This window comes from Myodes glareolus, chromosome 19, assembly GCF_982192425.1.
Source record: "Myodes glareolus chromosome 19, mMyoGla1.1, whole genome shotgun sequence".
Classification (NCBI taxonomy): domain Eukaryota; kingdom Metazoa; phylum Chordata; class Mammalia; order Rodentia; family Cricetidae; genus Myodes; species Myodes glareolus.
Genome location: NC_142044.1, coordinates 22,154,732 through 22,181,904, shown reverse-complemented (window position 1 = coordinate 22,181,904; position 27,173 = coordinate 22,154,732). Strand labels below are relative to the sequence as shown.

At 47.4% G+C, this 27,173-nt stretch overlaps 1 protein-coding gene across 24 annotated transcripts in view; it reads left to right on the top strand.

The window, feature by feature from the left end:
• Mtss1 (MTSS I-BAR domain containing 1) overlaps positions 1 to 27,173 on the top strand; it is a 140,692-nt gene that overhangs the window by 100,036 nt on the left and 13,483 nt on the right. For 23 of the 24 annotated variants that reach the window (XM_087898803.1, XM_087898800.1, XM_087898810.1 and 20 more), the window contains 4 exons: positions 6,174 to 6,258; positions 7,843 to 7,934; positions 10,369 to 10,443; positions 25,360 to 25,517. In XM_087898803.1, coding sequence (XP_087754929.1) covers positions 6,174 to 6,258; positions 7,843 to 7,934; positions 10,369 to 10,443; positions 25,360 to 25,517 — 410 coding nt within the window. Of the gene's footprint in view, positions 1 to 6,173; positions 6,259 to 7,842; positions 7,935 to 10,368; positions 10,444 to 14,714; positions 14,834 to 25,359; positions 25,518 to 27,173 lie in introns of those variants that run through there. The other variant, XM_087898809.1, reaches the window with a different exon arrangement.

Here is a 27,173-nt window from a genome sequence, read left to right as displayed (position 1 = left end):
GTGTGTGTGTGTATGTGTGCGCGCACACACGCATACATCTGTGCTGTGCATGTGTATGGGTACATAGCATGTAAAACTATGCGGGGATCAGAGATCAATGTTGGGTTTCTTTCTCAGTCGCTTCTCTCCTCATTATTAATTAATTAATTAGAGATCGGGTTTCTTAATGAGCCGGGTGTTCATTGGTTGCCTTAACTGGCTAGCCACCGAGCTCTAGAAACCTCTCTCCACCTTCCCAGCCCCGAAGTGAGGACACAGGCATGCGTCACTTTTAATATGGATTCTGGGGATCAAACCCAGGCCCTCATGCTGTGCAGCAGTCTCTTTCTGACCGAGCCAGTGCCCACCCCAGTTGCTCAGAGTTCATCTGGTGCTCTTTCTTACCGCGCGTGCCTCCTGCTTCCCCCCTCTCCAGTCTATGTCCCTAGTAAGTCTCAGCTGCTTCTTTCATGTCCCCCTTCCCACTTGGTACCCCAGTGTGAGCTCTCAAGGGCTGAGCCTTGTCTTCAGTAGCCTTGGCATCTCTTCACCCCTTTGTCTAGGGTAGATCTTGTTCAGAGTTGCTTTGGGTCACACACACCCCTTCCCCCAATATGCCGAGGCTCCTGATCGTCCCTGCGCACACCGGGACTCTTTGGATATTGAGTCTTTGCAGCTCGAATCAAGGCAGCATCAGGTCATCAGGGTGAGCTCTCCTTCATCTACTAAACTGGCGTCGTTAAAGGGAGAGAGAAATTCAGAGTTGCACAGAGGATTGCAATCTTTACATATGCCTCGTGGGTTGAGAGGCTGAAGAGCCGGGCTGTATCCGTGGAGGTGAGTCTTAGGTGATGCTACTGTTTCCCGGGGCTGACCAGAACCACCAGACACAAGAGGCATTAGAAGAGGCTTCCCTTACAGGCCGCTGGGCTGTCGAGAGAGCTTGACCTCGCTAATACCTTGAAATCAGACTCTTTACCCTATCACTGTAAGGTTTGCTTTTTGGTTGTTGGAAGCCAGCAGACTTAGTGCCCTTTAGCACGCAGGGAGGAAGCTAATACCATGCTCAGGAGCACTTGTGGAGTGTGTCTTCCACAGTCCAGGGATGCATGTGTTTTTTTTTGTTTTTTTTTTTTTTTTTTTGCCTGTTGCCCATCATCATCGGGTGGCTTGTGCCGTTTGGCTGTATATTTGCCTGTTACGGGAGAAGGCTCAGTCTGCCATATCGAAAAGAATTGAGATTTGGGCCATAAAGTATTTTACAGGACTTGGTTCTGTTCTCCCATTTTCAAGTCATGGAACCAAGTCAAAGTGGCTTTACAAATAAAGATGTCTGTATGCCCTTGTAGACTAGGAGCCCCACCAGAGAGGGGCAGGCTCAGCATGGAGCCCATTGTGACCTCTGTAGGCAGGATGCCTCACCCTAAGACAAGCAGTCCCAGAGCCTTGATGGTGTACTGCAGTGGCTGGGCGGTCTGGGTCCTTGTTCGCCTCGTCGAGGTCTCTCTGATGACATCTCCCGACAGCCTTCCCAGGATCCTTTGCACCAGCCATTACCAAGAAGAAAGTACTTACATCATTTCAGTGTGGATGCTACATCATTGAAGAGAATCCACTCTGGGGTCTCTCACATGTACCCTTCACATGCTCCAAGTCCACAGCTCTTACCCGTCTTTGATAGATGTAATAACACACTCTAACAATATCAGTGCCTGAATCCCTGGACCCGTGAAGATGGTCCAAACTGCATTGGAAAATGTCTGCCTGCAGGTGTGATTTCATTAAGGATTTAGTGACAGGGAACTTGTCCTAGAGTCAGGCTCAACATAAGGACAAGGAGGGGAAGTAGAGTCAGAGAGAAAAGCACAAGGTCAGAAGCAGAGGTTCCCGGATGACCTTGTCTCCTATCTGCCTCTGAAGATGGGGAGGAACACGGGCCGCCTTGAGAAGGCGGAAAGTGCAGGAAATGGGTCTCCAGAGGGAAAACAACTCTGCTTGCACCCGAGGTTAGCCCAGTGACAGCCACTGTGAGCTTCTAACCCCCGGAACTGGAGGATGATAAATCTGTGTTAGAAGACACCGGTTTTATTCCGTTACAGCAAACTTCTATGTCCAGGTTGATTCCAAACTCCATCTAGGCCTTTTCTAAGAGTCTTAAGTATCTTACATTTATTTTTCAACGTTTTGTAATAAAAGTGGATTCATTAAGTCAGTGAAGTGCTTGCCATGCAAGCTGGGACCTGAGTTCAGCCCCCCAAACCCATGTAAAAATGCTGGGTGGCACGTGCCTGTAATCTTGAGAAGATGCGAACATCCCTGGGGCTCCCTGGCCAGCCAGCCTTGCCCGGTTGGTGAGCTGCTTCAGCGAGAGACCATATCTCAAAGAGTAATTTAAAAAATAATGCAGAGAACAAATTGTGGAAGGTTCTTGATGTCCGCCTCACACACACACCGTAGGGAATAAAGAAAAAAAACCTGATTGTTGGTCCGTCCAGCCTTCAAATGATAAATAATCGCTCATTTAAGGAGGAAGTGGCTCATCCACCCTGCAGGAGGCCAGGTGCCTAAGCCAGCCGTTTGTGGTTCCATAAATACCCCCATTGTCACGTTGGACCTCTTCCAGATGTCCTCTTTCTTTGTAGCCCCAGCCAGTTTCCTCCAATTCAAACCTGCTGAGTGTTTTTCTTTCTTTCTTTCTTTTTTTTTTTTTCAGTCCTAGAGGAGGTCAGAAAAGCATCAGCTGTTGCTAATCTCTTCCACAGATAGATCTATTTTTAGAGTGACCCAGAATGCTGGGATCAGCAAGTTCCGACCCTGGGTCCCAGGGTCCACGGGGAGTGTTGTCTGCCTCCTGCCTCCGTGCCAGGTACAGAGATGCTGCCGATAGGAAGTCTTCATTAGGTTCCTTCATTTCCTGTTCTCTCTGGGGCTTCCTGTGCAGGGGCCCAGTGGTGGGGCACAGGCAGTATGTTCAGAAACTGCTTGGTATCAATCGGCCCCCAGAAGGCCCTGGGGATGAAATCAATAGGGAAAATATTGGGAAGGCATTGAAATAATAGGACAGAAAAAAACGGAACGGGGTGGAAGAGCTGGATTTGGTCATGATGTTTTCCAGCCTCTAATTCTACCTCAGGGAGATGGAAGTGTGGGTCCAGAGTGGGCCCCTAACCCCTGGCTGTCTGCGCTGGCTTTGCCAGGACAGATTCTAGCCATTCAGACACCATTACAGTTCTAGACGTAAGAAGCAAACTTGAGAGCTGGCTGAACGAAACCTTTCCACCCTTGCTGGTGGGTAATCCTCTGGGCTCTGCCCCTTCCTATCTTTTTTGTCTGCGTGAAGTGCCGCGGAGATGAGTGCGGCCCCAGAAGATTCAGCTTGGTCGAGTGTCATTTACTGGTCCTGTAACCTTGGGCATACGCTTACAGTGCTTCTTTCTCCCGCCCGTGGAAAGGAGACGTGGCGACATTATCGGCCCAACTCGGAATATTGTGAGGACGGAATGATTCGACATATGAAAAGTACTTAAGCTAATACCTAAACATCCTACGCAGCGCCGAGTGATACATGAGTCTGTTTTTATCAACAGCTGTGTCCTATTCAGTTGGGTGTCTATGCCTTATGGTTCATTTAACTAGATCATTATAAGGGGATTTTTTGTTGTAAACATTTTAATCATTGTCCTCATAGGTGAGGATTCGCCATTTTTCTTAATTATTTCCTCAGGTTAAAGTCTTAGGATTAGAGTTGCTGGGTCAAAGAGGGTTATTTTTAGGTTCTTTCTTGATCACCGCTACCGATTTCCCCCCAGGAAGGCCTAAGTCTACCTTCCTAACAGCAGTGAATAAGTGGACCAATATCCTTGTGTGGCCACGTTATTAACTTTTAATCAGATGAAGGCACAGGAAGAATAAATCTTTTCCTGGGGATAAAGTGTTCTCATTCCTCACCTTTGTTCATGAGCAATAAAAACCCTAAAGCCTCCAGCTGAGGACGGAATGGGAAGACAAATGGAGGATGTGAGAATTGCGCCCTCTACTGGTGGTCCCTGGGAAGGCACAAACACTTTCTCAGATGCACATGCTGGAAATGGGTTTTTGGGGTGGTGATCATGGTGGATGCGGGGACGGGACGGGACGGGACACAGAGTCTCATATATCCTGCACTGGCCTTGAATTTGCTATATCATTGAAAATGGCTTTGAATTTTTTAACCTCCTGCCTCCATCTCTGGAGTGCTAGGATTACAGGTGTGTGCTACTATGGAGCCTTCATGGAGCCCAAAGGCTTCCCTACATGCTAGGCAAGCACTCTTCCTACCAACCCCAGCCCCCAGAGGCATCATTTAAATGCCAAACCAGCCTTGGGATTACATTTGCTTCTTGGATACTCAAGTCTGAGGATGTAGTAGGGGGATCCTGCACTTGGTCCCGAGTGAGACCGGACCACGATGTTGCTAGCCGACAATACACAGGACAGCCTCACGACAAGTGTAGTAGTATCGATTGTCAGAAGTTCTAACTGAGAGGATTGGGCAAGCTCCCTGGAAAAACAGCCTTTTGGGAGCTAAAAAGTACAGAATTATTGTTGTTGTTGTTGTTGTGGATGAGAAAGGGTCTCACTGTGTAGCCCTGGCAGGTCTGGAGCTTGCTGTGTAGACCAGGCTAGCCTGTGGATGAAAGGATCTGCTGGCTTCTGCATGGGAGTGGGAACTTACTTGTTTATTTATGTAGTTTTGAGACAGGGTTACCCCCAGCTGGCCTTGAACTCCTGGCAGACCACTTGCTTCTGCTTCCCAGGTGCCGGGACTAAACGCGTGTGCCCAGCTGAACCATTGCTAATTGGTAGCCACTTGTTTTTTTAAAAAAAAAAAAATTATCATTTACTTGTAGAGAGCTCTTAGCTTATGGAATAAAATGGAAAATGAGGGGAACTGAACCAAAAGACAACCATTTCTGTGGAGAGGGCGAAACAAAATGTAGCCCGTATAATGCCATACGTTTTAATAAGAGGGATTTGTTTGTTTGTTTTCTTGGTGACTTGGTTACACCTGCCGTAAATTCCTATGGCTTTCTCCTGAAAACTGTTTTAGTTGACACTTCCCCCAGTTTCACACGTTACATGTTTGCGTTTTCCTAATGTTTGTGACTGCGCCCTCCAGGGTCCTTATGTAGTTATGATCTGAAGTGACAGTTCGTTCTCCACACGTCCCAGCAAATACTGATTCAATAATTTTTCCCAAAAGGGGGAGAAACAGAAGAACTTCAAAACTAATAATTAGAAAGGGTGTGGCTGAAGGGAAGGAACAAGAAGAATCTTGGAAAAAAATCAAACCATGCTTTAGCTTTCTTCCCACATTCGCTGAACTCGAAGATCTTGGTCACCAGTGTCCAATTAAAAAATATTCCATGACTTCGCTTTGCTGTAGCTTTATTGTAGAATTGTAAGCATCTTGAAATAATGAGCTAGAGGCCCTTAATTATTCTAAAACAATCTTGAGGGTTATTTGGGCAGAGCGGGTCAGAGTGGGGGGAACCTTTAGTCTTTCCTTGTCAGGTACTGTGTTGCTCATGTTTCATGGGAAATTTTTTTGCTTTGTTTTTGTTTTCTGAGACAGAGTTTCTCTTTGTGTACTCGTGGCTGTCCTGAAACTCACTCTGTAGACCAGGCTGTCTTCGACTTCACAAAGATTCACCTGCCTCTGCCTCCCAAGTTCTGGGATTAAAGGTGTGCGGCACCACCGCCTGGCAAGAGAAATATTTCATTGTGTGAGCGTGTGTCAGACAGCCATCTCCAGGAGTTCTTTCTCTTCCTCTACCATCTGTTGAGTTCTGGTCTCTGGCTTTGGCACTAGGGCTTTAACCCTTGCTGTCTCAGCCTGGAGACGTCCGTACCTGCCAAACTACAGGTTCCAGTAAGGATTTTGTAAGTTTGATTTTTGACTCACGATCAACAGTACAAAACGAACAAGAAAACTTAAGAACAGAAAACAGTATAGTAACCTTAGTCTTGGTGCTATGCAAATGAGCCGCATTACATAGACTCACATATGTGTGTTTGTATGTGCACATGTACAAAGAGAAGTTCTGAAGGTAGTGGCTTAGGTTCTATGGTGGTGTGATGAGACCTGGCTCGTGTTTAATATTGAATTCCTACTCCTTCCCTGTCCTTCAACTGTGCTGCCTTTGCTTTCCCAGGTGGTACCCGGGAGATTGGCTCGGCGCTCACCAGGATGTGCATGCGGCACAGAAGCATCGAGGCCAAGCTGAGGCAGTTCTCCAGGTGAGGAGGGTAGGGTGGGGGTGCAATGACATGGCATCCTTTCTCCTGGTAGTGTTTAAGGCCCTACACCCTGTAATGCTGCTCGGTCACTGAGTGAGCTGAGCATCTGCTCCGTGCTGGGATAAGGCCATGCTGGGCTTGCAGTGGACCCTTAGTCCAGCCCCTGCCCCTGCCCCCTGCCCCCTGCCCTGCCTCCCACAGGTCTCCTCATCGCCCCCTTGCTGTGGAGATGATGCATACTGCTTGGGCCTCCTCCCCACAGGAGCCTCGGGAAGCAGTGAGATATGCCTGCCCTGTGCCCCAGGCCTGTGTGCAGATGACAGAGCCACCAAGAGGGAGTGGTGCCTCGTCCAGTTATTAAGCACCAGGGGTAGGGTGAAAGGGCGATGGTTGGCTCAGGGATTTGGAGTCACCCGTCAGATACAAATGGCCCTTGTGTCCCAAGCAGATCAGCATAATCCAGCATTGTCCTGTCTTTTTTTGAGGTGATGCATGAATACAAGAGTGTACCCAGACTTCTCAGCCATTGACTAGAAACTGGCACTTGCAAATTGAGAATGTTCTAGGTCACTCCTGTCTGTCTCCTTGTGCAGTTACTGTGTCTTTAGGATTTCAGGTCCCGAGTGCCTGTAGCACCTGGAGTCTTAAAAAATTGCTTTTTCCTTCCCCTGAGTTTTAGAAGACACCAAGTTTTTTGTTTTGTTTTTTAATATTTATTTATCATGTATACAGTATTCTGTGTGCGTGTATGCCTGCAGGCCAGAAGAGGGCACTAGACCTCATTACAGATGGTTGTGAACCACCATGTGGTTGCTGGGAATTGAACTCAGGACCTTTGGAAGAGCAAGCAATGCTCTTAACCGTTGAGCCATCTCTCCAGCCCCCTAGAAGACACCAAGTTAAGCTCAGGTGTTTCTGCCTCTTTGGTGGCTCCCACCATGTGTCCAGAGAAGAGACCTCAGGTTTCTGCCATCTGCCGTTTAATGTGGGCTGGAAGATTGCAGAGGATATGAGCAGAGGTCTCTCCAGCCAGGCACAAGTCTTTTCTATGTAGTTGTTTCCATATTTCATTAATTAACTAACTAATTAATTAATTAATTAGAGACAAGGGCTCACAAGATATCTCTCACTGGCCTAGAACTCAGAGTGGACCAAGTTTGCCTTGAATGCACAGAGATCCGCCTGCCTCTGCTTCTTAGTTGTTGGGATTAATGGTGCGAAGGCATACGCCATCACCCTAGCTTACATGTTTACAAAACTTCTTAGTAGTCGTAAAATGTTTCCTGAAGGCCATGGCTGTTCTAAAGGTGGAACCTTTAAGGCAATAGTGGTTCATTACTCTGCCTTTTACTTTCTTCAAGGACATGATTTAAGTATGTTTTGACCACTAAATGCAAATCCTTTGCAGCATCCTGCTGTGTAGCCTACTGGCCTCAAACTGGTGACCCTCCTGTCTCACACCTGAAGTGCTGGGATTGATGACAGGCGAGCCCACCACACCCACCACGCGGTGGGCATCTCGACAACAGGAAGGACCCGCTTAATCGCTTAATCTCTCCTTTTCTTTATTTTTTTTGACAAAAGTGCGTTGATTGATTGCCTGATAAACCCACTTCAAGAACAGATGGAAGAATGGAAGAAAGTGGCCAATCAGCTGGACAAGGACCATGCAAAAGGTACAGAAAGAGGCCTGGAGTGTGGTAGCTGTACCACACAGTGTGTTGCTGTGGCTGGTGCCACTGGTTTACTGGGTTTCTTTTGTCATCAAAATGGCTCAGAACCCTCTCCATCTCTCCTCCTCCTGTAGGCATTTCAGCTTTGGAGGATGAGGGGTCCACAAGTGTCACCATTGTGACTGACTGTTGTTTGCTTGGCATGGAACATTGCTAGGCACCCGATCCTCTGTCTTACTGCTCTGTGGTTTTGTGGTCACTGAATTTAACATGAAGTGTGGTTGTCTTAGCCAGGGTTATCAGTGTTGTGAAGAGTCACCGTGACCATGGCAACCCTTAGAAAGAAAACATTTAATTGGGGTGGCAGCTTACAGTTCAGAGGTTCAGTCCATTATCATCATGACAGGAACATGGCGGCATGCGGGCAGATGTGTGCTGGAGCTGAGAGTGCTACATCTTGCAGGCAACAGGAAATCGACCGAAATATTCAGGAGTATCCTGAACATAGGAATCCTCAAAGCCAACCCCCACAGTGGCACACTTCCTCCAACAAAGCCACACCTCCGAATAGTGCCACTCCCTATAAGGTTATGGGCCCGATTACATTCAGTCTCCAATATTCCACTCCCAAAAGCTTGTAGCAATGTCAGTGCACAATGCATGTAGTCCAACTTCAGAAGTCCCCATAGTCTATCACAGTCTCAACCATGTTTTCAAGTCCACAGTTCAAGGTCTCTTCTGTGAGTCACACAATCTCTTAACTGTAATCACCGTAAAAATCCACATCAAAAAGCAGACCACATCCTTCAAGCATATAATGGCACGGGACACACGTTAGCATTCTGAAACGCAGGGAAGGGAGCATAGCGAGGACTCAGGGAAGGGAGCACAGCGAGGACTCAGGGAAGGGAGCACAGCGAGGACTCAGGGAAGGGAGCACAGCGAGGACTCAGGGAAGGGAGCACAGCGAGGACTCAGGGAAGGGAGCACAGCGAGGACTCAGGGAAGGGAGCACAGCGAGGAATTGCTGTGCCGAAACAAGGCTGGAAGCCCGCTGGGCAAACTCCAGACTCTGCACGTCCATGTCTGATATCAAAGTGCTCTTCAGATCAGCTGGGGAGTGCGGATGCCCCGTATGCGATGCTTGTCTGTGGGTGATTTTCCTGAGCCACATCATGGGAAGAAATAACAAGGAGCTGTGTTGACCTGTGTTTGGGCAGTAAGGCAGAGTCCCTTGGTTGACCCTCAGTATTCCCCTTCCTGCCCATCCCAAGAACATACAGAGAACACCAATCGGCTCCTTCTTTCCGTAATATTCCCAATGAAATAGAGACAGCCTGGGCCCTGAACACAGATTGAGGCCCTTTGTCAGTCACTACCCACCACCAGCGTCTCAAGACGTTCCAAAGAGCCCGAGGCATTGTCAACAGAACTGCACTGTAGGCAGGGTGCAGACTGGGGCACGAGGAAGCCAGAGGCCCACAGTGGTGTAGGTGAGCACAGGTTTGTTGAGGAATTGGAAAAACGAGGTGCCGTTTGAAGGGTGTCCTGTCTCATGGCAGTGACGGTGGGGCCCTGGGAGGTGAACTGGTGGAGAGAAGGGTATTCTGAGGGGCAGGGAAGGTGGGAGAAATTAAGAGAAGAACAGAAAGCCACCAGAAGTAGATCCTCCCCCTCCTCCACTGAGAGGAATTGCAAGGATAGGTGTGTGTGTGTGGGTGTGTGTGGGGGTAATCTGTGCTCACCCATGTAGGGGTGAATACCCGTGGATGCACACATGGAGACCAGAGCTCAATGCTAAGTATCTTCCTTAGAAGCCCTTTGTTTATTTTTGGAGAGAGGTTCTTTTCCCTGTAACGGAATTTGCCATTTCAGCGAGGCTGGCGGTTATTGGGCTCCAGGGGTCATCCTGTTTCCTCCCAGCTGCCCTGGATTGCAGGTGCTTATAGTCACACCTGGCTTTTTACTCTGTGTAGGGGCTGAGGATCCAAACTCAGGTCCTTATGCTTCCACGGCAAGCAGTTTACCCAGAGCCGTCTCCCCAGCCCACGTCTGTGTGCTTGAATGTGAAACTGGGCGGTAGGAAAACTGTTTTCTACCTTAGCTTGCTTATGCCTTCAGCAAATGCAAAAGGGCCTTGGGAAAGTAGGTAATATTGTCGATCTTTCCTGAATTCTAACAGACATATTGTGACTTTTTTTTTTTTAATTAAACAGTCCCCAGTGACATCTTTCCTTGGTGTGGGCAGGACAAGGAAAGACTGGAGCGTGTCTCTCTGTTTTTCATGTAAACAGCTCCTTTGTGGTGAAATGCCACCGTGATTTTTATCGTTGTATTTGTATTTGGAGATAGCTGTTGGCCGTGTGTTGAGATTATGCTTTCTGGGATGGAGGTTGAGCAGAGCCGTAACACTGTTCAATGTTCTGCTTTCTCTTAGAATATAAGAAAGCTCGCCAGGAGATAAAAAAGAAGTCCTCTGACACACTGAAACTGCAGAAGAAGGCGAAGAAAGGTAACCGAAAAGTCTGCAGCGGTCCTAGGACTCTGGGAGGAACTGAAAGTGTGCTCGTGCGTGAGCCAGAAGCTGTGCGGTTCATAGGCCTCCTTAGGTGGGGTGGGCTGGAGAAGGGGTAGGAGCCGGCCCCACCCACCTGGCTTCAAGTTTTTTTTTTTTACTATTATTTTATGAGTACTGCTGTTTTTCCCCTCATGCACATCTGTGCACTACATGCGAGAGTTAGCACCCGTGCAGACCAGAAGGGCATCAGATCCCCTGGAACTGGACTTACAGACAGTTGTGAGCTGCCCTGTGGGTGCCGGGAACTGAACCCAGGTCCTCTGGAAGAGCAGCCGGTGCTTTTAACCACTGAGCCAACTCTTCAGTCCACACTTAAAGGTTCTTAAAGTGCAGGGCATGGATGAGTGAAAAGCCCTTGCCCGGTAGTCTTTATCATTCCCCTGTCTCTGTCTTCAAATGGGGCAGCTCTTTGCCTGCTGTGCTCTGTAGTAAAGTTCTTAGAAGCCCTAGGATAATGCAGAGGAGCCCTTATGCAAATGTTCTATAGTAGTTATCACAGCAACGATGTCCTCCTCCATCTTTCACAACCCATATTCTCTGGAATCCTCTTTTGAGTCTTTCAAATTTATGCGCAGTGGCTGCACTGGGAGCCTAGAGACTTAGTCTTCACTGTCAAGGGGATTTTTAAAATATGTTTCTGAGGGCAGAGACCTAGGATTCACCACCAAGGGAAGCCAGGCAGATGTAAGTTGTCTCTTTCCACCCTGTTCCCTGTTCCTCGTGACAAACCAATGAACTGTCACACCCCGGAGCCGTCCTCGCCTCTCCAGATCGGATGGGGTTTGAAGAGAAAAGGTCTGGCGGTGTCTGCTTTGCAAACATTTGTAACATTTCCTGGAGCCCAAAATTGCTCTTAAGTAGGAGAAAGCAGCAATTCTTATTACTTTTTTTTTTTTTAAATTTGTTAAATCTCCACTGATAGGATGGAATCTTCCTGCAGGCTGCCTTATGGGAGATAGTGCTAAAGGCTGTTCAAAGCAACCTTTTTAGGGAGAGACCCCAACCCCTCCATTTTCTTGTTCCTCAACAGTGATTGTTCAGAAAGAAAACACATTTCAAGGGGTGAGGCGTTGGGGGGCAGCTTGGGAGGAAGGGGTGGCTCCATAAAACTGACATTTTTCACAGGGCCCGTCCCTTCAGTTCTGACAAACACCCCATGCCTGTTTCAGGATGCTTGCAGTGGCGTTTTCAGAGACACTCACATTTTCTGTCCTTCTTGGCTGCTGTAGTTTCTCTGGGATGTGAGTTACGGGGTTTGTGTATCTTACTCTCTCTCATGAGGGCACCCGGCAGCTGGCGTTTGACAAGTCAGAGGACTCACAGCCTGTGTTGTTTTGGCGAGTCTCCAGGGCAGTGGGGGGCAGGAAGATGCTACTGTAGTCCATCAGTCTGAGGCCCTGGAAGAGCAGACTGTCCGCCTGGTTCGCAGCTGGCACCCCTGAAATAGGAGTGAAAGTGATCCTGACGAGGTGGTCCAGGTGTGATGCTTACACTTAGAGAAGGTTCGGGAGCCTGTTGGGAAGGATAATGGAGAAGTAGCTGTTCCCTCAGCCTTCTCAGGGTTCTCTTGTCAGAGGCCTCAAGCTCCCGGATGCAGAGGTAACCCGTTTTATCTAAGCCCTACCTAGAGCTGAGGGGGTTTTCGACTGCCACTCAAAGTCACTGGTCTTGTCCAGTTAGCAGAATTCGGACCTCTGGGTGCAGCCCGATGGCTTGGTCACAGTGGACTATTAGAGGAAGTTGTGCCAAATATACCTGCCCAGTGTTGGTGCAGGCTGCCTGGGCACTAATGAGCTGTACATCCAGGCTAGAGAGGATGATTCAAGACCCAGGGCGCTGGGCTGTGCCAAACAGAAATGCGCCTGGCCTTGGAACTCGGGAATAATTGGCGTTGAGTTGTGAAGTTCCTTGAGGCATTTGGGCCTGAGGCTGGGAGAGTGGAGGCTGTGATCAGGTGGTTCTGAAGTACTGCCTTTAAAGTCCTAACAAGGTCTCCTCCCCAGATCCTGTGCTGGATCAGTGGCCCAGCCGCTTGCAGCATTATGGGTGATTTCCTAGTTACTTCAGGTTTGATTTCTTTATCATCCCTGCCCCGCCCAAATATCTAAGTCTATTTTTAGACTTACAGTTGTATGATTGTGGGTAATCTTCCGGAAGGGTCATGATTCTGTCAGGATCTTGAGGGGGTGCTCTCCCAGCAGGTGTCTGAGTGGAGCGTAGGCTGGAAAAGCCATTGTTTAAGGGTAGGAGGAGTTCTGAGGCTAGTGTGGGGTTCTGGTTAGCTGGAGTTTCCCATTCTGATGGAAAACCCGTTGAGTTGAGATTGCTTACATCCTTCAGGTGATAGATACCACAACCTTCAAATGCCCGGTGCCTGGACTCCACTCATGAAATGTTAGTTAGTGGCTAACTAAGTAATGTGGCTAGACGAAAGCCACGGCTCCGTGGTTCTCCGTGTCCTGATGGAGCTGAGCCTGACTCCTGCAGCCAGGGTGTCTTTGCTCTCAGATGCCATGAGGCAGCCTTCCAGTGAGTGTTTTTCTGAGTCTGATCTGTGAAATGGTAATTCTTCTCACGTTCCATTCGGAGATTTCAAATCCATCCGTGCAGCTCAGCCTGGCGTTAGCCTTGTCTTTGACACTTAAGACACTTAAGACAGGATGTGGCTCGTAAACAACTTGTATCCCCTACTTCTTACTCCGTAAATGTAATTGTTGACATTTTTTATTCATCTCTCTTTTAACTGTAGAGCTTGGTGATTAGTAATCTAACAGGGTTTCAATATTTCTATCACAAACTCTCCTAAGTGGTATGTCTTCTGTTAGGTGACATTTTAGGGGGGTTTGGAATCTGCTCCATCTAGGGATGAGTGTACAAGGCTTCCTCATTCTCAAAGGCAGGCTTGTCAGGTGCTCACAAAGCCAAGAGCAAGGGACCAGAGAGAGGTGACTTGACCCTCAGAGAAGTTCTGGTCTGAGGCACTGGGTCAAGGGCAGAGCCAGCATTAGTAGAACGTGAAGGAGACGGGGCCACAGGAAGCTGAAGAAGTGATGTGGAGTCGGCCCTGGGGTCTTGACCTCTGAGTAGGGTAACTTGGATGTACTTCTTGCTCAAGTCTTTGGGATCTTAACAGTGAAGTAGCAGGATTTAAAACAGGGTGCTTTAAGCTGCCTAACTACTTCTGATTGACACGTTACTATGCAAAACCAGCGTCCTTACTTCTCAGGATCTAACGTTCATGTTATTGTCATTGTTTGTATGTGTGTGCGCGCGTGCGCACGAGTTGGGGGGCGTTTCTGAGTCAAACCCACCCTCAGGCAGATTTTCTGCAGCTGAGCTCCAGCCACAGCATATGGTTTATTGATTTAAATTTAAAAATTGGTTTGAGAATGTAGCTCAGTTAGGAGAGTTGTTGGCTAGTACATACAAGGCCCTGTCTTCCAGCCCTCAGCACTGAAAAGCTGAGTAAAAGTAAAGACTGAGTTAATGATGAGTCTTCTGTTCCCGCCTGTAACCACTAATGGTTTGATTTGTTGGGGTCTTGATTTGAGAAAGAAAGCTGGAATGTTGGTATTAGATGCCCCCCCATTTGTTTTTTGAGTCAGGGTCTCTCTGGATATCCGTGGCTGTCCTGCGACTCACTCTGTAGACCAGGCTGGCCTCGAACTCACGGAGATGTGCCTGCCTCTGCCTCCCAAGTGCTGGCCTTGAAGGTGTTTACTACCACTGTCCTTTAAGTAGGCAGATCCTCCCCCTCCCCCCACCCCAGTATCTGGAAATCTAAGGTTATAAATACTGGGAATACTGGGGATGGGGGGTGCCCACAGAGTTCTGCACCAATAGAATGTTTAGTACTGTGTTAAAAGTTTAGATTCCGTAATATTTTTCATTTTTATCCCACTGTAATGTTAGAACTATAGTTTTCTTTTTCCTTCCCAAGTTTTGATAAATCACACTTGAAAGGTTTTCCTATACTAGGCATCTAACCGGCCTCTCCTGGGCATGTATTCTTTGTCTCTCTCTTTAGCAAACCCTTAACCTCTTGTGGAAATGACCAAGTAGCAAGGTGAGGAGGACTTGGGTAGGAATGGCTGAGAAGGAAGGATATTGGCCAGTCAGGAGAGGGGAGCTTGGACTTTGTAGTTTCTGGAGGCTGTGGGTCTGATCCCTGAAGTGTGAGTGCGCCAGCCGGCCGCTGTCGGACGCGAAGGGAAGGTTAGGCAGGTGCTGCCCGGATACCAGTTTGACGTTATTGTTTTCCTTTCTGTGTCAAATGTGTATCCTGCACTTCCTCACCGTGCGCCCCTGCCAGTGGATACTCAGGGTAAGTCTACACTCCAAATCTCTGGTGGCTGGTTCCGGTGTGGTCCTTGCTGTGCGTTGTTCAGACCTATGCTAGCTCTCCACATTTTCCTGCTGGCTCAGAATAATCACTTGTGCTTATTTAATTTCTTACAACTTTAAGGAAATCATGCGTGTGTGTGTTTTAATCATTTACGTGCTTAGGCATTTGCCTGTTGACGCTGTCAGCGCCATATGAGGAATTGTGTCTTCATAAGTCAGTATTAGATTCTTGGAAGAAAGAATCTAAGTCCTTTAAATGCACCCTTGCATAGGAAGTCAATATATTTCTACATCCATGCATACATACCTAAGGAGATATCCACATGTAAACAAATACGACCCTAAATACCACCTCCAAAGAGTTTTCGAGTCAGATGTGATATTTTTAAGCCTGCAGAGTGTCTACCCTTGTCTACCCAGAACTAATGGTCTTCCAACAAGAGCAGAAATAGTTCTTGCTTTGGCAGTTTGTGAAATGCTTCATTTCTAAGACTTCATATCTTTTGATTCAACTCTCTAAGTGATTTTTTTGGTCAGATATGAACCTCACTCTGGTGATCACGATGCTCTGGAGTCTCACTGCTCACACCCCATCTTGGGAAGGTGTCCATGAGGTGTCCGTGTGGCTCTCGTGCCTGAGTGGCCCATTGTTCTCAATGCAAGAAGTGTTTGCATTGGGTCCTGTCACCTACAAACTCCGTTTACATGGGTCTCCTTTGACAGGGCTTGGATGGCTGCTCTTGGTGGGGACAGAGTCTTGCCTCTCTGTTGTTTTGTGATGCAACTGGGCATTCCCAGTTTAGAAAAGGTAATCCCTCCTCGGTCTCAGTATTGGGACTATGAAACCACATGAGAAACAGATCTCTCAGTGGCGTGTATATATTTACAGTGTTATGTAGCCAACCCCACTATCTAGTTTCAGGACAGTCTTATTGCCCCACAGACACCTCATGCCTTTCCATTGTCGCTCCTGCCACCCTCTCCCCAGCTTTCAGTCTGTGTTCACCTCTTCTGGGTATTTCAGATAAGCTGAATCATAACACATGCACCTCGAGTGACTATCAGGTTTTGTTTTTGTTTTGAGACAGGGTTTCTCTTTGTAGCCCTGGCTGTCCTGAAACTCTCTGTGGATCAGGCTGGCCTCGAACTCACAGAGATCTGCCTACCTCTGCCTCTGGAGTGCTGGGATTAAAGGTGTGTGCCACCAGCGCTCGACTGGATTATCAAGTTTTCTAAGACCCTTTACAGCCAGGTGTAATCAGCCCGTGGGGTAAACAACATTGTGTTTGTTTGAATGATGTAAGTTTGGAGTGAAGAAACCACACACAAGATTCTGCTCACTTCCAGGATGTCTCCGCAGCCCTTCTGGTTCCCTGTGTTATGCACACAGGTCTCTAGGGCAAAGGGAGCTCTGTGGATCAGTCACAGTGTCTGTGGGCATAGAGACAAGGAAAGACCAAATGAGTTTTAAGGCATGCTGGAAGGTATGGATCTTCTTTTTATCAGTTTTGTGATAATTCTTGGGGTTTGTCAGTGTTGTTCAGTGTAGAGCATTTGTTTAGCGTACACTAGGCCCTACGTGTGTTCCCTTAACCTCTTTGCAACACTCCATAACAAAGGAAAAAAGAGGAAAAATCTTTTTAATTGAAAATTGCTACTTCCCTCAAGTAACAGCTTTGGCTGTCCTGGAACTCACTCTGTAGACCAGGCTGACCTCGAACTTGCAGCGATCCACCTGCCTCTGCCTCTCGAGTCCTGGAATTAAGAGCTTGTGCCACCACTGCCTGGCTGCATCTCTTTCTTTCTCTATCATTAAAAAACAACCAGGCACCTAAAAATAAAATAAAATAAAAGCAGACAAACTTTAGGACAAACACACACAATAGCTGAAGAAGCACAGGACACACATAGATGTAGAAACACGCATTCACACACATGTAAAAATACTTAGAAACACACGGCTAGAAACCACAACAGAGGGACATACATTTTCTATACATATGTTCTATATGCATATATGGAGTTCAGAGGAGGGTTGACTTGAGTTGGTGTGTGTGTGTGTGTGTGTGTGTGTGTGTGTGTGTGTGTGTGTGTGTGTGTATTGAACCTCAGGTCCCTACATAATGACAGCTCTAGGAACCTCCACATTGGAAGGGATTCATAACTCATCACAGATGAGTTTGTCCTGGGAGGAGGAACACTATTTCTTTAAGGAATTAAGCTCTCCCTCAAGCCAGCCCTTTGGAGCGATATGCTCAGTGCTGTGATGAATGTCAGCAAGAGATACAATGGACCAAAGCGGAAGGGAGCAAGAGAGGCATTTTTAGGCATAGGGGACCAAATAGATGGAGACAAGGCTGTGACTTTGTGACTTTGTAGTCAGGGGCTTGGGAGACAGAGGTGCAGGGTAGACATGTCACACAGGGGTGTCCTGGGTTGGGGGACCTCAAGAATAGTTTTTTTTTTTTTTTTTAAAGATTTATCACACAGGGGTGTCCTAGGTTGGGGGACCTCAAGAATAGGTTTTTTTTAAAGATTTATTTATTATATATATATAGTGTTTTGTCTACATGTATGCCTGCAGACTAGAAGAGGGCACCAGATCTCATTACAGATGGTTGTGAGCCACCATGTGGTTGCTGGGAATTGAACTCAGGGCCTCTGGAAGACCAGCCAGTGCAAGAGTTAAGAAACCGCTGAGTCATCTGCAGCCCTAGTTTTTATTTTCTAAAAATTAATTAATGAGAATGCATGATGTGGATTTTCTTTTAAGGGGAGGGTGGTGGTGGTGCCCATGTGTGCGCCTGTCACAGGTCAATGCCAGGTTTTTTTTTTTCTATTGTGCTCCACCTTATTTTTGGAAATAGTCTCTCACTGAACTAGTTTCAGCCGGATTGATTGTCCAGTCTGGGGGATCCATCGTCTCTGCCCCTCCTTTCCCCAGCACTGAGATTTCAGATGTGTGCCTCTGCGACCGACGCACGTCCTCATACTAGCAGAGCAAGCTCTTTACCCACAGAGAAACACATGTTAGGCAGTTTACTACGGAGAGACAAACGGACAGCCTTGGTCATGTGGTTAACACTGGGACAGGGTAGATGGGACACCATGGGCTCAAAGCTTTGGTGTCTTCTCCCAGCTTATTAATACAGTCACATGTTAAGAGGACCCCCAAGGGTTTTGTGGAGGTTTGGGGAGAAGCTTTGAGCATTGTTGGCTGAAGTCTTTCTCTAGCCCCTCCTTTCCTGAGGTCGGGTTGAACTGAGCGTTCCGACCTTCTGATGAAGTGGCTGTTTTTTTTTTTTTTTCTGGCAATCAGCCCCTCACTCTGAGCTGTGCGGGCCCTGTCTCCCACCACTCCGTTGCGTCAGGAAACTCCAAGGGTTTTTGAAGCTGAATACTAAGTTGAGTGTGTGTCATTTTCTAAGAAGTCACAGTATTGTAATGTCTTATGAGCTGTGATATCTGTGGTCCAGCTTCTGTGGAGGAAGCGTTCTGTGTGTGTGCAGAGAAAGAATTGTCTGGGTTTCCAGGAGGAGGCAGTGCGTAAAAAACACTGGAAGGTGGAACTGTGAAGAGGAAGGGTGAGTGGGTGGGTGGGCAGTAAGGTAGGCAGTCATTCCAGAAGGACGAGGTAGTGGAGAGGGCACGGGGGAATCTGTGGCTGGAAGTTGGCATTCATTTATACCTGACGGGTGGCCCGTAGGTGTCAGCCGCCATGGCTGATGCCTAGCCATGTCCTGAAAGGCGGCATGGTGGTATACACTTGCATTTCCATTACTTGGGAGATGGTGTGGGTGGATCAGGAACTAAGGTAGCTGGCCAGTTGGTGTCCTATGACATAAATACAGATTAAGAAGCTAAAAGCAGGGGCCTGGAGAAATGGCTCAGCGGTTAAGAGCACTGACTGCTCTTCCAGAGGACCCGGGTTCAATTCCCAGCACCCACATGGCAGTTCACAACCGTCTGAAAATCCAGTTCCAGGGGATCTGACACCTTCACATCAATGAACATAAAATAAAGATAAATAAATCATTAAAAAAAAAAGAGAAGCTAAAAGCAACTATTAGTCTTAGATGACCCAGAAACCTCTAGAGTGAAAAACACGAGGACACGGGAGAGATTGACTGTGTTGTTGATGTTTTATTACATAGAAGGCTGTGGATTGGCAGGGGCCCCACTAGAGTCTGTTCGGGTTCTCTGTGGGCTCTCTAGGTAGCGTTCCTTTTTATTTTTAGGCATGTTTTCTTTGGGGGATCGTCAAACCTGTTATGAGCAGACGGTGGTTTGTGTGGGACGGCAAGGGCAGGTCTCTCCAGAAAAGGAGAGTTCTCTCTTGAAGTGTAAATCCCAGTGTCAGCTTGAATGTCGGCTTCAATCTTTATGTCCTCCATTCTATCCTATGTGTCTCGTATGTGCCGGTGTTTACATTTTATGGGCTGTAAGATGCTGCCAGTTGTTAGAGGTACCAGACTTCAGAGGTACCAGACTTCCTGGACCACTGAAAAAGAGAGAAGAAGAAGGAGTGTCGTTAGCCATCATTGGTTGTGAACTGCATTCTGTGCGAGGGGTAGCAATGTGGGAGTAGGCATTAGGCTGGAGTTAAGCGATTACGTGTCAGGCAGATGGGGAAGGTATTTTGTGGAGTTCTGGAGGCTCCTTCAGTGTCTGTCTCAGGAAGAAGAAAGGCCTTGGGCCATTTTTGCTAACATCCAGCAGCTGATATGGCCCAGGGTTGTTATTCAAGGCCCCTTGCAACTCCTTATTTTGTGCGCTGCAGCGTGGGGGATGGGCAGTCCCAGGTAAACCACCTGGCGCTCTGGTCCAGCTGCTTAGGTGAAGGGTGTGGAGCTTTGGACATCACCAGGGGCTATGATCAGGAGGCATAGGGGGTGTGGGTCCTGACCGAGAAGGCCCCAGGTGAGAGTCCAGCTGTGCCCATTAGTAACTCAGCACTGGGAATTGTGGTCCCGTGCAAGCCTCTTTGTTTCCAACTTCCCCATGGAAAAGCTACTGACTCCCGCCTTGAATGTTTATGTAAAGAAGGGGAGTAAATTGGCAATGCTGCTGGAATCCCATTTCAGAAAGCTTGTAAACTCTCCTGGAAATCCCACTCCCAATGCCTAGCTCCTTCCTTCCTTCCTTGGCCCACAGCATGCCACCCATTATTGTAAGGTGGTGGCCCGGGAGAATTTTCTGCAGAAAGTAATCATGACTCCTCTCTCACGGGGACTCCTAAGGGCCTCCTGACTGGTGTCAGGATTCCCCAGCGTGAGTAGAATCAAGACCTGGGCACTAGAGGAGTTGGTGGCTGGGGGCGGGGGTTGTCTGGAGGCTACAGATGACTTGTTTACAGAAAAGGCCAGATGACAGTTCTTTGCTCAGGAATTTTGTCTGGAAAGCCATCCAAGGCATCTCCATGTTGGCTACTTCTTGGTCCTAGAATTTTTTGAATCTTAGGTCATTTAGGAGATGATTGTTGAGCTCCTTGAATACACACTCAGTGTCTTTCTGTTGGTGTCTCGTTCCTTTGGAGAGATCTGAGCACCTGCTGACTTCAGACAAGTATGCCCAATGAGCATGTTCTCAGTGTATGAGAAGCTACAGTGATAACAAAAAAAGATACGGGTTTTACCCCGGTGTGGCCCTCCCACTGGCAGCATAGACTGATCTTAAGTTAATAAGTAGGGGAAGTAACACAGGAAATCAGAAGGAGAGCCCCATGGTAGAGAACCAGAATAAAGAATTTCCGAGGGTCAAGGAGGAGAATCCTGGTCGGGGACTGAGCTCCCCAAAGTCTGAAGAATTAACTAGGGGCACAGGATGAAGAGCTGTCAAGCAGGCGGGGAAGAGGAAATGCACACATGAAGATGAACAGTGCCCAGCCCCGGGGAAAGGATAGAGTAGCGAAAGAAGGCCTAGCTTGTGAATGGACGGGGACCGATGCTCGCAAGTCCTCCAGGGGGCAGGCTTTGTCGAGGATCTTGGATTTGTGATGTTGGACTCTTCTTGAGAGCAGTGGAAGCTGCTGAGGAAGAGCGTGTTTGCCCATGGGAAGCAACTCAGGCTTTTCTGGGCAGGCTGAAGAGACAGTTCAGAAGCCAGGGTGGAGGGAGCAGAGGTGAGACAGGGGGATGGAATTTGTGTGGGAGCAAGCATGGTCAGAACCTTAGGACTGGAGACATGACTGGGCAGCTCTTCCCGAGGACTCAGACTCAAGCCACATGGCAGCTCACAGCCTTCGCTGACTCCAGTGTCAGGAGTTCCGACATCCTCTCTGGCCTCTGCAGGCAAAGCATTGCATGTGGACCGAACACTCATACATATAAAAGTAAATAAATCTTAAAAAGAGAAACCGAGCCTCAGTACCTGTGCTTGAGGTGGCAGTGCGGACTCTTACCGTGCCACCTGGAGGGCAACAATGGGCTTTTGCAGACCGGCCCTGGGCTCGCAGAGTCCAGGCCAGCACGCAGTGAATGCTCTTAAGATCCGCATCTCTGCCGAGCACCTGCAGGCGTTTTTCATACCCCTGTTTCCTAATATTGTAACGATTGATACAACATGTACTTTGTATCAGGTATGATATGCACTCTAGAGATGGTTTAAAGTGTATGGGAGGCTCATTTAAATTATAGACTTTGGGGACTTAGGCATGTAAGGGGAGATGCTACAACCCTGGGGAGACCAAGAGGCAGGTGTACTAAAATCAGCACAACTAAAATCAGACAACTTAAAATCCAACAAAAATTTTTAAGCAATTACATGTGTGTGCTTACAATATAATATAATATAATATAATATAATATAATATAATATAATAATGTTTAATATACTGTGTGTATGTAAAATAAATATAATAATATGGTATGTTAGAGAATTTTAAAAAATAATCATTGTGTTTTGGTCTGATATATCCTAAATAGAAATGTTCCCACTATAACCATAATTAGAGCAATCTTTACAGCTTATACTTATTTTAGAATGCTATAATTTAAAATCCTTTAATTATAACATAATACATATTTAAAATAACTTTGCTGTAATTGTAGAGTAATTTAGATATGTATTTACCACATTCAGTCATACACTCATTTTGCTTTCCTAGGTAAGGCCTATTTTTTTATTTTCATTATTTTCTTCTGAGACAAGGTCTCAGTATATAGCCCAGGCTGACCCTAAACTCAAGATCCTCCCACTTTAGCCGCCTGAGTGCTAGGATTGCAGGCCCTCACCTTCACACCTGGAGCTATTACTAACGACAGCTAGATACATGCATTACAACTGTGACAGGAAGTAAACATGCAGTCTTATTTTAGAATTATAGAATACTTTTCACGTGCATATGTAGATATATGTGTATGTGTGTGCATATATGTGTGCATGTGTGTAGAGGTTAAAGGTTGACCTGAGGAGTCTGATTGCTCTTCCACTGTGTTTGAAGTAGGGCCCTTCAGTCAGTCCTAGAGGTAGTCTAAATCGTTTCTCTAGACAGTTAGCTCAGGACATGTCTCTGCCTTCTGAGACTGGAACTATAGGTGGGCTGCTGTGCCCACCCAGCACTGAAGTAGCTTATTGGGGATTTGAACGCTGATCTTCTTGCTGTGTGACAAGCACTTTAACTACTGAGCCATCTCCCCAGCCCTGGTCTGTCATTTTAAAGTTTTTCTTCTTCAGAAGCTGGAGAGATAAATCAGCAGAGGGCCTGGCTTTGGTTCTCAGTACCCACAAGGCAGCTCCCGCCAACAGTACCTCCTGTTCCAGGGATTCTGAAGCCATCTTCTGGCCAAAATGGGTACTGCATGTATATGGTGCACATATATACAAGCAGGCAAAATCCTCATACACGTACAATTAAATTATTCCAGCCCTCAGGAGGCAGAGGCAGGGGCAGGTGCATCTTGGTGAGTTTGACCAGCCTGGTCTACAGAGTGAGTTCCAGGACAGTCAAGACTACACAGGAAAACTCTGTCTCAAAACAACAAAATCAAATCATCACACAGAGATCTGCCTGTTCTCCCAGCATGCTCAGCTGGAACATCCCCACCCCCACTTGCCTACCAAGTTAAGAACATTCTGGTCTGATGTTTTGCTATTCAGACAGCATAGAAGAGACTGCGCAGGGGCTGGAGAGATGGCTCAGCGGTTAAGAGCACTGCCTGCTCTTCCAAAGGTCCTGAGTTCAATTCCCAGCAACCACATGGTGGCTCACAACCATCTGTAATGACGTCTGGTGCCCTCTTCTGGCATTCAGGCATACACACAGATAGAATATTGTATACATAATAAATAAATAAATAAATTTTTTTTTTTTAAAAAAAAGAAGAGACTGCGCAACTAAGAAAGGACCCCACCTGCCCTGTGCTGGGCCGTATTGCCCTACAGCCTAGCGAGAAAGAGCAGGTGTTCACACACTCCAGGGCTTTGCTGTCAGTCACTTGTGTGATGGACATACTCAGCATGCATGGATTTGTCTGCACGAGTTAGCTCTTCTCCTTGAGGCAGGCCATGACAGGAAGACGTCTATGAGACGGAGTTGATTGTAGCTGGAGCGTCCCAGAATGGGAGCATGGCTTCCTTGTTTTCTGTCTGCTAAGTGCAGTCGAAACCAGTTAAATACAGTGGCCAGGTCGTACGTATGGCTGGTGCCCTTCTGTGCTGGGTGAAGAAATTAAAGACACGGCAGAGGATTGTCTGGAGGGCTAGGTAGTGACTAAGTGGAAGACTTGGAGAGTGGGTCACCCAAGCGTGTTGGAAATTTCCCACAAAGCAGTTGTCATACATACGGTAACCACTGGATAATAGCCTTGGATGTTTTTAGATACTGTGTATTACATACACGTTATGTTACGTACTTTCTTAAACTAGCGAGGGTTGTTTATGTACAAAATTGTGTATTCTGAGCTTACTAAACCCATCCAAAGCATTTTTAAGGGGGATGGGTTTTGATTGCGTATGGTTTTCCCGTTATGCACTAATTTAGAACTTCTCTGGAACTTCTTATTACATCTCGAGTTTTATTAAGTTTTATTGAGCTTGTTGGTCCAAATTAGGCATTCTCATCTGCTTGTGGGAGAAAATACAGAATCTATCCCTACAGCCGAGGCATTCTTCCCTGACCACGTCTGTCTTTACATCAGATGATGCGTTCTGTGTGCTGTTTGTCAGGGGCCGGGTACGTTAACTGGTCCAGCAGTTTCCTCCGCGGCAGTTGAATTCGCCGTTCAAGCCAAGACAGTGGACAGAGAGGCTAGCTTGAGTGTCCAGGCTGGGTAGGCTCTGTCTCTGACCTCTGCCTTGGAGAATCCTTTGACCTCTGAGCTTTGACTTCCTCTTCAACATGAGCAGCTAGGATAACCCCGAAAAGAAAGAAGCACTTATGGAGTGCTTGCTGTATACTCAAGTAGATATCCTGAGGGATAGCAGAAGGCCAAAACCTTGCCCTGAAGGAGTTTAGAAATTCTTCCTCTGACTCGGGTGTGGGTAAAGTCCGTTTGCCGAAAGAAGTCCAGCATGGAAGCTTAAGAACTGGTTTCTCGCGCGTGACCCCGGTGTGTCCCCTATCAGCAGGTCACGTCGACGCTGGTCATTCCTCTGGACTTAGTACTGTCTGCCCAGATTCACCTTCTCGTGCAGCAGACGGCTTCTGTAAAAGGCCGGCTATTTTTGGTCTCTGGGCCACACAGGCAGCTAGAGAGGTTGCAGACAGCACGTAATGAGTGGATATGGCTGTGTCCTAATAAAACTTTATTTACACAGACAGCTATTTCTGTTCCAGAGTTGTTTAATTGCTTAATACTCTGTCTGAAACTGTAAGATGTTCTCTGGATGACTAGGGTCTGGAGCTGTGGCCAGATAGGTCAATTATACAGGTTTTTCTCTATAGCTTTGTGCTTCGTTTTGTCACCAGCAAAGACCTAACTATTGAAGTCTGGCTACCAGGCTCCTTCCACTGAAAAGCCATTGGAGCTCTATACCAGGACGTTAGATGAACAGCCAAGGATTCCTAGACCTCAGGGCCAAGAGCTGAAGAATTCACTATTGTCTTCAGGGACTGAAACTTCTGCCCAAACAGAGGCTTTCTGACTGGGTCGGGCCTGACAAAGCCAGCTTGTGTCCATTTTTGGAAATATCCCTAGCCGCTCACCTAGCTCATATCCCTACCAGAGGTTCTGAAGAAAAAATGCCCTTGCTGTGTTTCCCGAGGGTGTGCTGCCTGGCACAGGCCTCTGCAGGGTTGCACAAGGCAGGGAGGCAAGCCAGGAGGTCATCCCAGGAGATGCCCCTCATCACAGATAAACCAGATAAATAACCCTACAGACATTAGAAATTGGAAATAGATACTCCTAAAAAAGCAACATTTTCAGTCTTATGGGAACCACAAATAAGTCATGTTTTTAAGTTCTGGAAAAGGATTGCCTTCTCCTCAGTAAGGACATCAGAAAAGGGAATGTTTTTCTAGACGCTGGCATTTGGCAGGCTGACCTTGTGGCTTTGTTTTGTTCCCAGGGAGAGGTGACATCCAGCCTCAGTTGGACAGCGCCCTCCAGGATGTCAACGATAAGTATCTGCTGTTGGAAGAAACGGAAAAGCAGGCTGTGCGCAAAGCGCTGATCGAAGAACGCGGCCGATTCTGCACTTTCATCTCTATGCTGCGGCCCGTGATTGTAAGTTGACGGAAGCTCTCGAAGGCTTGAACTGTGCACTGCGGAGGGGCTTTCTTTCTTGGTTTGTGTATCGACCAGCCTGTTAGTGACCACCCACCGCTGTCAGGAATCACAGTGGAGGAATCATGTCCCCTCAGCAGAGATTCTCATCAAGATGCTGATGTTCAGCCGGGCGGTGGTGGCGCACACCTTTAATCCCAGCACTCGGGAGGCAGAGGCGGGCGGATCTTTGTGAGTTCGAGGCCAGCCTGGTCTACAAGAGCTAGTTCCAGGACAGGCACCAAAGCTACAGAGAAACCCTGTCTCGAAAAAAAAAAAAAAAAAACCAAAAAAAAAAAAAAAGATGCTGATGTTCATGTGGCCTCCTCAATCACAGTTCTTAGCAACACATATCCTTGTTGGGGGAAGGGTCACTTGTTCGTCCCAACTGTCCAGCCATGAAATAACCACTCAGAAAACCATTATTATTTGCAATACTGTTTGGCCAATAGCTTAAGCGTATTTCTGGCTAAACTCATATCCTAAACTAACCCATCTCTATTATTCTGTATATCACCACATGGCTGTGGCTTACCAGCTAAAGTTCTCAGCGTCTGTCTCAGATGGCGGATCCATGGCTTCTCCATGGCTTCTCCTGACTCCGCCTCCTTTCTCCCAGCATTCTGTTTAGTGGTATGTGTTGTGTGTCATCTCTCCTCCAGCTCTGTTCCCCTACAGCTCTGCTATAAGCCCAAAGCAGTTTCTTTATTCATTAACCAATAAAAACAACACATAGGCAGAAGGACCTCCCTCCCACACCATATCCTACTTGTTTTTGTTTTTTAATTGAGTGGAGATCTCACATTTCTGTTCATGGTGGCCCAAAGCTGTAATCCCAGCACTTTGGAGGCAGATACAAGAGGATTGCTGTAACTTTTAGACAAGCCTGGGCTATATAGTAAGTTCTAGGCTACCTAGGGCTGGAGTGAGACTTGGTCTTAACACTCCTTCCCACCCCTCCCCTATCTCAAAACAAAACTAACAAAATAGAAAGCCTGTTTAAAGAGTCTTAAAGTGGAGTTCCAGGCCAGCAGCAGCACCTGCCAACTAGATAGGAAAATTCTGGGGCCCATGCATCTGTCTTAAGTGCCAGGAAGCACCTCAGTGGATCAACCTACACTCCCTCCCTCTTTGCTTTTCTTTCTGGATTTCTGAGAGAGGGTTTCTCTGTGTAGTCTTGGCTGTGTAGACTAGACTGGCCTCAAACTCACAGAGATCCACCTGCTCTGCCTCCCGAGTGCTGGGCTTAAAGGTGTGCACCTCCACCGCCGGTGACGTCCCACTTTAAATCATGCAAATCACGTGCATGCTACAGCTGAGTTTGCAGCAGTCATTCTCGGAGGCTGCCCAAGGCTCTCGTGCACCTCTTTGCTCCGATTTGAAATGTACCTGGGTCCACAGTTCATGCTGGCACTTGGGAAGGTGACCAAAATGTTTGCGGTCCTTGCTTCATTTCCACTTGCTGGTTGTTAAGATGGGGCAGGGGACAAGAAACAGGCAGTTAATGCTATCAAGCACTTGTCATAAAGATCTGGACCTAAATATCCCTAAGACATGTTAGCCATTGAGGGCTCCCTATGCTCGTGGAAGGATCCCCCGGAAACACGTGGGTAGGCC